This window comes from Meleagris gallopavo, chromosome 10 (genome assembly GCF_000146605.3).
Source record: "Meleagris gallopavo isolate NT-WF06-2002-E0010 breed Aviagen turkey brand Nicholas breeding stock chromosome 10, Turkey_5.1, whole genome shotgun sequence".
In the NCBI taxonomy this organism is placed as follows: Eukaryota; Metazoa; Chordata; class Aves; order Galliformes; family Phasianidae; genus Meleagris; species Meleagris gallopavo.
In genome coordinates, this window is record NC_015020.2 from 232,467 (window position 1) to 246,575 (window position 14,109).

A 14,109-nucleotide genomic window follows, 5' to 3' on the forward strand; every position below is an offset into this window, starting at 1 on the left:
TTAACTTGGTAATAATTATGGTCAGTTGCCAAAGTTGTGTTGGCTTCAGTCCAGTATAAGATATATGGGTAGCTCCACTTAGGAACACTATTACTTTCTGGATTAAGGTCTTCTAACACCATGATAGGAAGGTCATATTTTGAAAGATGTGGCATGATTTCTGTGCATTAGATTAATTTGAATGCTCTTAAGGTCTGAAATACAAGCTGTGGTTTTGTTACCTAAATTCTTCTAGATTTTTCCTTAATATGGAATATCAGATGTACCATCATCTCCAGATGTAATGTTTTTTTTGTTTTTGAGCACAGAGTTACAAGTTTCTAATAGTATGATTCCAAGTAAATGTTATTGTATGCGGTAAAATTTGGTGAGTAACATGATTCAAGGTCAGTACAGGAGGAGAAGTGCTTCACAGTTCTTAAAAGGGAAAAATTTAATATTCAAATTTTGAATTCTACTTTTATTAAAAAATTGTGAATACTACTGTGTTTAACTACAAATTAATTAAGTACTCCAGTTTTAAAGTCTGCAAACTGGTCCCTGGTTTTCATATATTTATCCTCTTGTGTTGGGGAAGTCCTTTCACCTAAAAGAACAGCAGCATTCTCATTTTTCCTCTGTCTTAGGAAGATTATTATGCTCTTTTATCAAAGCATTCAAATCCTAATCTCGAAAAGTGTTTCATTAGGCTGAGATTTCTTTGTCAACACTGATGTTCCATGACTGCAAATTAAGGTTGAGGAGTACAAAACACTCCAAATTAAAATGTGTTAAGCATCCTCATTAAATTTGAGTTAAACTCTGTCATTAAGAACAGATTCTACATTTTTATACCCGCATCCAGTTTTATTAGTTTATTTCCAGCCAACACTAGTTTTGAACTGAAGTCGTGTTACAACATGCTTACAGAATTCTATTATGAGTAAGTTAAGTAAGGAAATTCCTGGAAATAATTCTGATGCACCAAGGTTTGTAGCAATGCCAGAACTGGTATTAAAATGAATGGTGATGATCAGCAGTGTATAAATTTGTTACAGATTAAAAACAGAGGAGATGAACTAGTCCGTGGTTATTCCAATCATGCCTTCAGGTCATCTTGATTTGTTTGAGGTAAAAATCAGTCATTATTGTGTCTGATGAATATGAGTGAACAGTATGGCTAGAACCAGGAGTTCACAAGAGGGTGAACTGAAAGAGTTCCTTATTTCTTTTAGTACATCATTTGCTTGACTTTTTCACTCTAAGTTCTAAATGTTACCCCACCTTCTCATCCCTCAAAATATTTTTCCTCGGCTTCTTAAAAATACAGATTTCTTAACAGTTATTAAAAGGAAGTAGAAGAAGTGTGTCGTCCATACACAGTTTTGGAACATGGGAGACCCAACTGTGACTGAAGGTGACTACAGACATAGTGCTGACACTGACTTAAAAGAGGATGTTACTCAGTGACCTGCAAGGGGAATGAGACTACATTAGAAAATAAATGTAGAGAAAAAAATTGGAATTTGAGTGAGTGAATATAAATGATGATGTGAATAAAATGAGGTAAGAAGGAACAAGAGATGGAGTTGAGATCAGGCCAGTAAGAGGATATTTTAAAAGAAATGATGCAAAAGGAGTCATTTTTGCAGGAAAGGCACAGAAGGTTGCTGCCTGTAGGTTCACATGGTTCTGGCACGGAACCCACTATTCTTCACACTGAATTCTTTGCTGTGAATAGAAGTCTCTAAAAGCCCACTGTAAAGCATCCTATTTCTTTTCACTGTTAGCCCTCACTGAGGATGGAGGAGTTAAACATATGTAGTTCAGGTTAGTGGGTCTGAACCAGGGAATGTTTAGATAATGCTACATGTGAAAACAGTGTTTAGTTTCACTTTGTTAAAACAGCAGAAAGCCCCTCTATTGCTTGAAAAGAGTAATGTGGAGGTGAAAAGGTGAAAAGCTCAAAACTACTGTGTGCAGTTAAGATTGCTTGTGTAGCCATGTTGCTTGCAGCCTTCTCCCTCCCCCCAGGCAGTCTGAATGCCTTATTGTAGGAAAAGAAAGAATGATTTTATGGCAGAGGCAGGTCATTGCTACCTGGGAGAGTATGGTTCTCCTCTGGAAATACAGACTGCCCAGTAAGTGCCAAGCGAAGGAAGAAAAACTGGTTACAGCTGTTTTTTCTCTGTACTATATGGAATTTGGGTTCTATGGAAAAATTAGTGTGAACATGTAAATTCGGGCTGTCACTGCCCTTGCAATTGCAAAGAGGATGTTTTAATGACAGTTGAAAACAGACAAACTTAATTCCCACATTTCCTAACTTTGAAGTGCTTGAGACTCAGTTAAATTATTTATTATTTTTTATTATTTTATATATTTTTTTTATTAATTTTTTTGTATTTTTTTTTTTAATCCACGAAGGCTGCTCCAACAGTAATGCCTCTTCTGTTATCATGCTGATTCACAAATCATAGGTGAATATTAGTGGGATAGCAGCATGTGGGAATACAAGAAAAACTGTTCAGAGCAGCAGCTGTGCAGCAAGACAAACAGCATGAGAACCAAGGACACCTTTAGAAGAAGAAAGAACGTCTGATGGCTCTGATTGGAGAAGTGCCCGCATGAACAGCTAAAGGAGTGTTTGTAGAATGCTCTGCTAGCATGGAAAGGTGGGTGGGAAAGTTGTAGGGACAGGTGGGAAAGCTAGAAAAAGAAAACTTGTGAAGGAATATAAGTGGTGTGAGCACTTGTAATAAACGATTTGGGTCATTAACATCTGAGTCTGTGCATCAGACACTGCGGGATAGTAGTAGAGGCTGAACCTTCCTGCCAATATTCCATTGCATTTTCTTACTATGCAAGGTGGAAGCAGAGGGGCAGTGTGACAGAATAGTGTCTGACACAGCGGTGTGTATGAAACAAAAGTATGTCATTGAGTTCCTCCATGCAGAAAAAAATGGCGTCCATTAACATTTGTCAGTGTTTGCTGAACCATTACTGGAGACCAAACAGTGGATGTGAGCACACTGAGGGCTGGCTGGCACGTCTCAGTAATGGCAACAGCAACACTGGGTCACCTCTGCTAGTGCAGATTTTTACTAGTGTGGCATGCAGACTCTTGTTCATCGCTGAAGAAAACTAACCAAGCTAACGTTGGTGACTGTTGAAAAACAGCACTTTGTAGCTGAGAATTTGCTCTATCAAACAGTGCTGTTGTTCTCTTTGCGTCTGTTGTGGTTTCCACGGAAATAAATAGGAGGCATTACATTCAGAGCAACCTACATATACATTGTGTAGTTATACATACAGCTTATGAGTTATTTTCACAGTAGAATTTTGAATGTCTGCAGTGTCTGGGTCATGTTTTTCGACATGCATTTAAAAGCATTAGAATACTTTGGATGGAAATAAGAAGATACATATAGTTAAGCAATGAAACAGTTAACTTCAAATCCTGTAGTTTTGACTGTCAGAGAAATATTCTTGAGACAAAGAATAAACAAATGGGAATAGAGACCATGTTCCATATATTTTCCAGGTTTCAGTGTGCATTCCAAGAAGTGACTTGACAGCAGGGCAAGTTGCAAGAGCAAATTCTCTGGAGAAGTGTTAAAAATTATTTTTCTATTTGTCCTTTCCCCTCTGTTAATATTCATTGAGATTTTGGAAGAGCAACAAAAGTTGCAGTTTTGGGGGCTTTCTGTAATGGTCCCAAAAGAAAAAATCTACTTTAAAACCACTGTTAAAGCAGTGTTACAAACCTTACTGGAATGAGAGAGTTGGGAAATGGATCTCCTAGAATTGCTTATTGAACTTTGGAGGAAGAAAATGAATACACAAGCAAGTTACTGCAGGAGTGAAGACAGCTGGGTCATTCTCTTGGCTTCCATTTTCGTTTTTGGAATTGAAAGGTCTCAAAAACATTTGTTTAAAAACTGAGGTTAGGTTCTGCTCTGAATTTTTGCTACTCTCTGTAGTTTCCTATTCTGATAGATACTTGGATTAGAAGCAAAGGTCTTTGTGCTCTCTTTTCTTTCTGAAATGGCAGTTGCACAATATAAACTGTATCATCCCAGGGCAAAAGTTACTTAAGGGCAGATTCCATTCTAAGGGAGCTCTTGAGTAGCCTTGTGATCATTAGCCAGCCTACATAGAATTCATAAACTGGAATGTAACTAAGGTTTACTGTAGGATCCGAAGACTTCATAAACATTGCTGTATGTTTTCCCATAACAGTTCTGTGAGACAGAAAGGTATTGTTGTTCATGTCTTGGTAAAAAAGTATAAAGGGATTAAGTCAGTGACAGCTTTGCAGTTACACAAAGCCATTGCACAAACTAAAAACAAAGGCATGAGGACAGAACCCTTGTTAGCTTAATCAGTCTAAAATTAGAGAAAGAAACTAGAGGATTTGAAAGTAATACTTCGTATATAAATATATGTACCTATTTTTATATGAGGAAATACATTTCAGTTTGCCTAATGTCAGACATAGTTGGCATAATGTGTGCCTGAGACTTTTTCCTAACGTTTATTGTTTGTCAGATTTTACTGAGAAGCCTACTTATTGTTGTTTCATAGACGTTTAAAGTGGAAGAACATGAACTTTAAGGTGGTTTTGTTTGTTTGTTTGTTTGTTTTTTAGTGTAACAAGTGGTAAGAGCTACAAAAGTAGGAGGTACTTTCAAAACTCTGGTAGTGCTAGGTATTCATGTCCTTATCAGACTGTGTAACTGCTGGAGAAGAAGAAAGACCAAGCTCATTAGTGATAACCTGGATAGAGTTCAATTCATGGATGACTACCACCCATGTATGGTCCCTGACACCTTCTAAGAAAGATAACAAAATTAAGTTTGCATCATCATTAATACTAATAGACAATCAGAACTAGAAGATAAATGTTATCAGTCTGTCAGATACACAAATGGAAATCTAGTATTCATAGATAAAATGGAAATCTAGAGGGAGAAGAGTGGAAAGGATAGAGATGGAGAAGTTATCTACTATGATTCCCTTCTCTTTGTCAGAAAACATAGTGGATTCTCTATATTGAGACTTCCTTAACAAATCTCGTCATATGAATTTTAGTGGTCTTCTATCATATGAATACAATTTTTTTATTGCACAATGATGGTGGTATGTTCAACATGTTTTGTCTCAGATGTCTCTCTCTTACTTTGTTAAAATGAATTTGTGATAAAACTTTCCCAGATGTACTGGGAAATGCTGTAAGCTATCACATTCAGAATAAAATCCTATGATTTACAACTTCTGAAATGTGTTGCCTTGTGAATGCATATAAACTTATTTTTGTTTTTATGCAGACATCTGGCGTTGTGTAGTGGTAGTTCAATCAAATGAACTTTGACAGAGTAATGCAGAAGCTGTCTCCTGGCCCTGTGCTTTTGTGTTACTCAGTAAGACAGACAGCTATGGGATCTCTAGGTTGGACTTTTTATACAATTTGATTGTGTATTAATGAACTGTTTTATGGAATTTACCAGGGAGGCTGAGCTTCCATTTCTGGTAAGAGACATGATCACCTTGCCAAAACCAGCCTGGCTTTGTGCAGCGGGCACTGTGTTGGATTGTCTCAATGGGAAAGCCAAAAGCTGAAAAGTTGGTTCCATTCCAAACCCCAAAATAGTTGGTGGTTGGTCTCTTGCAGAACATGCACAGAAGGTGCTGACAGGCTGTCCTGTGAAGAAAGATGGTTCAGAAGAAGCTGGAATGGAAGCATGCCAGACATGTTTCTTCTGTTCAAAGACCAGCAACTTTCCTTAAACTAACCAGACTATCATGCAACACAGTTGCAAGTATACCATTTTTCTTCTGCAATGAACTAATGCAAAGCTGAGCTGTTGGGCAGGCTTCTCTTTTCCCAGTGCTGCTTGAATTGCTGATGGAATTTTGTGGCATAATGTTGCCTGAATTGACTTGATGTTTAACTGTAACTGTTTATTGGGGTCAGAGAGTAAAAGGGAGTAGAAAAGGAATGGAATCACTTCACTTTATTAAAAACACATTTTCTAGTTCTTTATTCTTCTCTTAAAGTATGCTAAACTGCTGGGTATCATTAAATAATTGTTATTCATGTCTCCAGTGATGGGCTACAAGGCTTCATTTAATTTACCTTTGAAATAAAGCAAACTTTTGGAACCGTTTCCATAGTTGAGCACTCCTCTTTGCCAAAAAGGATATCTGGAGTTCATAAAAGTATTAGTTTAGATTAGGATTTTGTTTTGAAATAAAAAGTTGCATGCTGATGATGAATTTTCAACTGGAGGGACTTCCCACTTTCCTCCCATTTTTTAAGCTGTAACATGGTACTGTGGTAGCTTGATGTTATATATGCTGTATGAAAGCAACATGTGCTCTACGGAGAATTAATATCATGTAGGACTGAGAGTCAGAGGGAGAGCCCACAGCCTTTTTCTTTCAAAACTGGAAAGACCTGACTTCTCTTAAATTATTTTGCAGAAGCTATGTGCTATTGAGTTTTGTTTACTTTTAAGACATCTTCTCCCTCTTTGAAATTTTTAAAAATCCAGATCCTGTAATGATCTGGCTTGCAGCATGACCCCAGTGACAGATAAGTCAAGATTCCACAAAGTGCTTCGGGATCACTGGGATCACGCATGTTCTCCATTAGTAATTTTATCAGCCTAATTCCAACGAACTTAAATCATTTCTTATTAATTGCAGAAAAGGTTTGGAGCAAACTTGACTCGGTATCTTGTATTGTTTTATAATGTGGATAGATGATTTTTCAGCTTTTGTGGTGCCTTCAGATTGACTTACGTATAATTGAGGTTTTTTCATCTGTTTGCTAATATGGGTAGCTATGTTTATAAAAGGAAAAACAAATTAATTCATACAAAATGATTGGTAAGTTTTTTGGAAAGGGGGCATGAGTGGGAGGAGTGGAGAACTGCTGGCAAAAGGCAATTTGGGTTTAATTCCAGCAAGCAGAATCATGTTGCAAAGTGATCCTGTAGGAAAGCCCCACCTAGGAAAGCTGCACTAGGAAGAAATCAAATTCCAGTTAATTTTACTGTGATGATTTTAATAGTAAACTCAATTAGTTATAGAGAAGCTTTTCTCGTAAGCTAATGTATGAGAGTGAGCTAAGCTGCTCACTTAGGTCTGACTTTCTAAGTCTTTACAAATGAATGTGTTAAGCACAGAACTGGTCCAGGAGCACTGGATGGGTGGGCTGCCATCTGTACCATGTCCTCTGCTGTGCTTCCTGCTCACGGGAAGGCTAGTCAGGACTTCTGAAGAGGCAATGATCATGAGGAGGAGCCCCCAAAAAGTGTATTGTGGGAACTTAAATTGTTATATAGGAATCTTTTTTTTTTTTTTTTTGACTCATCATGTGTATGTTACAGTCTCGTTTGACAAAATTTTCAAGAATGTAATATTAGCACTTCTGAGTTTAAGAAATAATTTTATGTATAAATACCAGTATGATTTACATACTGTCCAAGTATCTGCAAGGATGCTTTACCTTGCAACTTGATGTATTTTGCTTAACTCAAAACAAGTTTAAACTTAAGCCAGACAAGAATATTCCTTTCTTCTGAAAATTCGGGTGGGTTCATGAAATCTTACAATTTGTTTAAAAACATCGCTATGAATATAAGATCCTGGCATTAACTAGAAACCTTCCCATATACCTAACACAAAGGAAAAGAGGCATGGCTGTGGTAGTGTAACATTAGTAGAACTGACTGAAGCTACTTTGAGAAGCATTTTTGGACTTAAATGTCTAATTTCTAAAAGTAGAATGTAAAATTAGTTGGGTCTTCATGAAACCTTGTGGTTCCTGTTCCAGCATTCAACGGCTCATCTACATAGTTAGTAATAGCAGCTAGCTATTACAGGAAAGCTGTTTCTGTCTTGAGTAACATTATTGCAGAGATGTTGAGTATTTGGTTTTTTTTACTGGCTTTACTGGTGCTGCAAGGCTCTTCCTTGCTCTTTTCTTCTCTGGTAGGCCACATTTTGCCCTTCTCGAGTCTGCTGTGCCAGAGGTGCTGCCATCCCAGGGCTGCCACAGGGCCTGGGCTGTTACTGGTACTTGGTCATCTGACAGCACTCTGGTGGAGAATTATTGTAGCAGAGTCCGGTGAGGCCTACTGTTCTATCTAGGTTATCACTGTTTTATTTAGTTATTGTTATTACTGTTTGAATAGATCTCTTTTCAGTGCTTTCTCTTTTTTTCATTACATCTGATATTTGTTGACTGATAATGTTTAAAGTCAAGGATTTTGTAAGGCACAGATTCAGATTTAGTTACAAGAATTAACTTTCTAAAGCATTATTCTCTGTTCTGTCCTGAATTCTCTGTCAAGTGTCACTTTGTAGCAGATGCTTTAGAGAAGAAATCCAAAGTCCATAGATGACAAGTGCTCAGTACACCTGGATAAGGAAGTTTTCCTTCTTGCTTCGGGTAATTAATAGTGTGTGACCAGAGATATGCGTATATGTATACTGTTAATTCCCATTTGAAATTACTCTTTAATTCTACAGTGTAACTGTGTCTCTACAGGCATATCCAAGTCTGTTTCCTTCCAACACCCTGTTGATCTTGGCTTCAGTAATATCTTCTTAAGTACTGATATTTTTTAAAATATATTTGCCTGAATAGGCATATTCACTTCAGAATTTATAACAGCAGAGACAAGACAATACAGTTTTGGTGCTTGTTGTGTTTCCAGACCATCTATTTCAGATCTGTTTTGTCATGTTATGTATATGGATTATTGATTCAAACAGCAGAAGTTGGAGAATGCCTTTGCCACCGTGGAAGAGCTTTGTTTCTTGTGTATTACAAGTTCAGTGCTGTGCTGTGCTATTACTTCTTTCTGTGTGCTACTGCATATTACTGATATGAGTGGAAACTATGCTTGTGCTGTCTTTAGAATAGTTCATTGAAATTAATGGAGTGAGTCTTTGTATTAGGTAAGTCCTCTACCCTCTCAGGGGAATGTGGTAACTATGTAGTGTCAGATGATAAAATGACTGCTGAAAGAAGTGGTCTTATAGAGATTCCATGTTAACTGTCTACAGACAGTAGAGATAACAGAAAATATTTCAACAGCAAATACTATGTGACAGTATTTCAGCAAAGTAATGTTATTTTCTGTTCTAGGTGTTGAAATGGGTTGAAGAAGCAGTTCAAGCATCCAAAGTACATCTTTTGTCTACAGACCATTTGACTATGGCTGAAAATACTTGGCAGATCCCCTTTGATCCGAGTCTGAAAGAGGTTACAGTGTCCTTGAGTGGTCCTTCACCAGCAATTGAAATTCATGATCCATTAGGTAAAGTAACTTGTGCATCCTTTTACTATGGTAAAAAAATAAAATTAAAAAATTAAAAAAAAAAAGGAAAAAAAGAAGGAAAAAAAAAAAAGAAAAAAAAGAACAAGTTATCTCTTCTGTCTTCAACAGGGAAGGCCATATTTATGTGAATGACTGGTGTCCTCGCATTTTGAAAAGTAGTATCGTGATTTCAGAAATCCTCTCTCTTCTTACCAGTTCCTCTCATCTTCTTCCATTTTGTTGGTTTCCATGCATTCAAATTTCTGGATACTTCTGCTTTTCATATTTTATATTTGTACAGTCACTGAACCATCGTTTAGGAGCTACATATGATGGTTCTTCACTCACATGGTGGTGAGAGTTAAACCAGTATTCATTAAGCTGGGCATGTCCAACACATGGGCTGCATGTGGCCTGGCCCACCCTATACTACAACCACCCCCAGCCCTGAGCCATTGTAGCAGCAGCTCTTCCTCACCGAGCAGACGGGCCCTGGGCATGCACCTATCACGCAGCAACAACCAAACAACCAAAACAAAACAACCAAATATTGTGTCCTATTAATGCTGTCTATGCTGAAACCAAGACATGGGGAGGCTGCAACACCGGCCTAATTCAAGTTATGGCTAATAATTTCATGCATCTTGATACATTGGATAAATGCAGTCCTGTGAACAGTGAAAAAGTATGCAGCCTTACTTTCCATTTTGATAAAAGAATTTGAGAATAGGTTTCAAGTCTGCAAAAAAATTAATAGATTTTTTTGTGTAGTTAAGATTCTATTTTCAGTCAACATGAATTGCTAGCAAATTTTCAAATGGAACGTATAGAGTTGCAATCAGATGTTCAACTTAAATGAATATTTGATCATGTCTCTTTACTAGACTTTTGTAAGACTTCTCTTAACAGATGCTTTTTTAATCTATGAAATCTGCTCCAAAAGTAATGCCTCCTGTTTTATTATGTTGGCCCATGATGTTAGAGATGGATGTTGGTGGTACAGCTGTAGAGGCTGAACCTTCCTGCCAATATTCCATTGCATTTTCTTACTATGCAAGGTGGAAGCAGAGGGGCAGTGTGACAGAATAGTGTCTGACACAGCGGTGTGTATGAAACAAAAGTATGTCATTGAGTTCCTCCATGCAGAAAAAAATGGCGTCCATTAACATTTGTCAGTGTTTGCTGAACCATTACTGGAGACCAAACAGTGGATGTGAGCACACTGAGGGCTGGCTGGCACGTCTCAGTAATGGCAACAGCAACACTGGGTCACCTCTGCTAGTGCAGATTTTTACTAGTGTGGCATGCAGACTCTTGTTCATCGCTGAAGAAAACTAACCAAGCTAACGTTGGTGACTGTTGAAAAACAGCACTTTGTAGCTGAGAATTTGCTCTATCAAACAGTGCTGTTGTTCTCTTTGCGTCTGTTGTGGTTTCCACGGAAATAAATAGGAGGCATTACATTCAGAGCAGCCTATGTATATGCAGCCCAAGACAATTCCTGTTCATTCAGTATGATACAAGCAAGCCAAATGGTTGGACACCATGCTGTAAACCAAGAAAGAATTCACAATCAAACCCTCTCGTGTGTTAATCTCTATCTGTACACTGTGTATGATGTTGAAGGAGATTTGTATGCTAATCTGTAGCTCGTAGTTCAAATAGATCTGCTGGTTATTGTTAGGCTGATGCCTATCTTGTATTTTCTGAATGGTTTTTGGCTGAGAATATTACACAAGTTATATTATCTTGGAAATATTCTGTGCACAGTATTGTTTCCGTGATATGATCTGATCTGCCCTCCACTGAGGCATTCTGATTTGTTTAAAAACTGCTCAGAGAGCATAGTAACACCAATCTTGATCACAGCTCAGGCTCAGACAAAGCTTTAATCCCATTTGTATGTTTTCCTTTCTTCTAGGGCAGCTCCATGCATCTACAGCCATTATTTTATTTTAACTGAAGTTAGTGCAGGTGAATCTGAGAAACTCTTGAACACTGATACTGAGACACTCTGTTCCTAACTTTAAAATTTCTTTTCAGTGCTCTGAAACAGCTAGAGCTGTTTTTAGCTATGAAGGCACATGTCACTATTAATGGAGCAAAATGCTTCTGTAGGGAACCAGTTCCTGCATACAGCCATCCATATATTTGTACGTGTAAGCGTACATATAAAGTGTGGTATGGTGCCTTATGGAAACTTGTAGTATTTTATCAAGGTCTGTAATGTCTTACAGGGTAAATTCCCTGTGAGGGATTTAGTCACCATTAGTCACATGCTAATGCTTGTATGCCTGGAAAACCTGGCTTGTCAATATTTTTATGGATCTAATCCAGCTTGGAACAGATCTACTTGGCAGAAAAGTGAGTGGGCTGGTAGCTGCCATGTTAGTTAAGGTGAGTTTCTTCAAGGATCCCCTTTGAGGAAGTGTGATTCTGTGCTGCTTCCTTTTACTGGGAGCTGGTTATTTGCTGTGGAGAAGAGAACTTGCTTTACTTACAGAGCTGTAGGAAACCCAGCAACTGTAGCGTTGAAGGCTGTATTAGGACTCCCAAGTGAACAAAAAGAGTGAAAATAAATGATCATTTTTGGGATTCTGGGAAGGAATTGCAAGGGATTTTGACTGTTGTAAATGCCATTGACTCTGCTAAATAGTAAGCCAGTTATCAAATATACATCAGAAATGAAGAAAAATATTGTACTTAGTCTTTTTTTTTTAAGCAATACTCTCTAGCTGTTGTTAATTAGTTTATTTATTTATTTAGGTAAACAGATCAGTAAAGGATTGGGTCTGAACGAATTGCTGAATATCCACAACTCTGCAAAAGTAGTAAACGTTAAAGATCCAGAACCTGGAACATGGACAATAAAGGTATAGTTATTGCAGAAATAACGCATGACTTGTCTGGGGTTGTTTAATGATCTTCTACATTATTTATCAGAAATATTCATACATAAGATTTTATACTAAATGTCTTTTTTGAGCTCTATGTGACATTCTGAATTCAGCATAAAATTCTTAGCAAGATGTATTTAGATCATAGAATCATAGAATGGTCTGGGTTGAAAAGGACCATAATAATAATGTATTGTTCCACTACCAGCAGAGTTGCCAACCACCAGACCAGGCTGCCCATAGATAGATAGGTAGTAGATGTTAGTGCCTGAGATCAAATCCTGTTTTCTTTGGATGGAAAAAAGATGAAGTGAGCACTGAATTTTTTGCAGTCTAGTGAGCAGAGACTCTGTAGAGAGCCCAGGCACAGAGTGGCTTTGCTATGTACAGCAAGTCTAGAGGACTGGGAGAGGGAGATGATTTGCATTTTGTAGGCCAAAGATTTTGTTAGCAGGTCCATGAAGTCAACAAATCAATATTTAATTCTAACTCTTTATCAGTAAATTACTCAAGTCCTACAGTGTGGAAATCAGTTTGTTCACATGAGTGGTATATAAAGTATATAAAGTGGTATATATGTGAGTGGCACATAAAGTTACAGAATGGATCCTGAATTATTGGAAATGTTAGAAAGGTAAGATCAACATTATTAGCAGTAAATTCCAAGCCCAAAATTAAGATGTCTGAAATGATCATCTTAGAACTGCCTGTGGGCCTCCTTGCCCAGGCTACCTGTATCAGAAACTATACTTTTGTGGGGTTTTCTCTGGGTGATAGTGCTTGTCAGCCTCATGTTCCTGTGAGTGCCATGTCATGGTTGTATAAATATAAAATGTGCAAATAAAATAACCTCCAAGAGCACTTAAAATGTGTTGCTACACAGAGCAGAGCCTAGCTGTGAACCGAACTCATGTAGCTGAAGTATTTACTTTTTATAGATCAATAATATATAGACCTTTTATATATTTACCTTTTATAGATACACCTATGTATAAAATAGGTTTAATTAATGTTTATAAATATCTTAAGTGTGGGAGTCAAAGGGACATGGCCAACCTCTTTTCAGTGGTCTGTGAGGACAGGACAAGGGGAAATGGCCACAAACTGGAGCATAGGAAGTTCTGCACCAATATGTGAAGAAACTTCTTCACAGTGAGTGTGACAGAGCACTGGAACAGGCTGCCCAGGGAGGTTGTTGATTCTCCTACTCTGGAGATATTCAAGACCTGCCTGGATGCTGACCTGTGCAGCCTGCTGTAGGGGGCCTGCTTTGTAGGGGGGTGGTCTCAGATCTCTGGAGATCCATTCCAGCCCCTACAGTTCTGTGGTTCTGTAAGTCAGTAACAGAAAGTATATTGATAAGATGGCCTAATTTAGCAAAGATTTAGATGAATTGAGATTCAGCATACCTTATTTAAGCTGAAGTCAACTGGGCTTATCTGAAACCATACTAGGGGATATGGAGGGCAAGTGTACTCTCAATACAATATGAACTACCAGGTGAGGCTTAGGACTTGGCTAGACTTTAGGAAGCATTTGTATTTTTATAATTCATTCGTTATCACATTTTAACTATCTGTTCAAAATGTGATTGCACCAAATGCTAATAATATGGTCAAACTTTCTTAACCACAGCACAAATCTTGAAAATTAAGCACTAGCCTCAGTTTTGTTTTCATGGCTGGATGCAGATGTTTTTCAAACATTTGAAATGTGTTAGTTAATAAATAAGCCACATAAAGCAGTGTAGGAAACCACTGATACTGCTGCAGACCTTGCGCTAGAAGAGCACCATATGGCAGGGCAGAGAATAGATTGAGAGTAGCCTCAGTTTGCCCTGCAGCTTGGAGAAGCAGAATGCAAGAAGGCAAATGCACTGTTTGATCTCTCACGGGCCT

The 14,109-nt window shown here is 37.8% G+C and overlaps 1 protein-coding gene across 1 annotated transcript in view; it reads left to right on the top strand.

Moving 5' to 3' along the window:
- Positions 1–14,109, top strand: part of HMCN1 (hemicentin 1) — a 184,281-nt gene that overhangs the window by 41,294 nt on the left and 128,878 nt on the right. The window contains exons 6-7 of the mRNA XM_031554941.1: positions 9,143–9,314; positions 12,081–12,187. Coding sequence (XP_031410801.1) covers positions 9,143–9,314; positions 12,081–12,187 — 279 coding nt within the window. The remainder of the gene's footprint in view (positions 1–9,142; positions 9,315–12,080; positions 12,188–14,109) is intronic.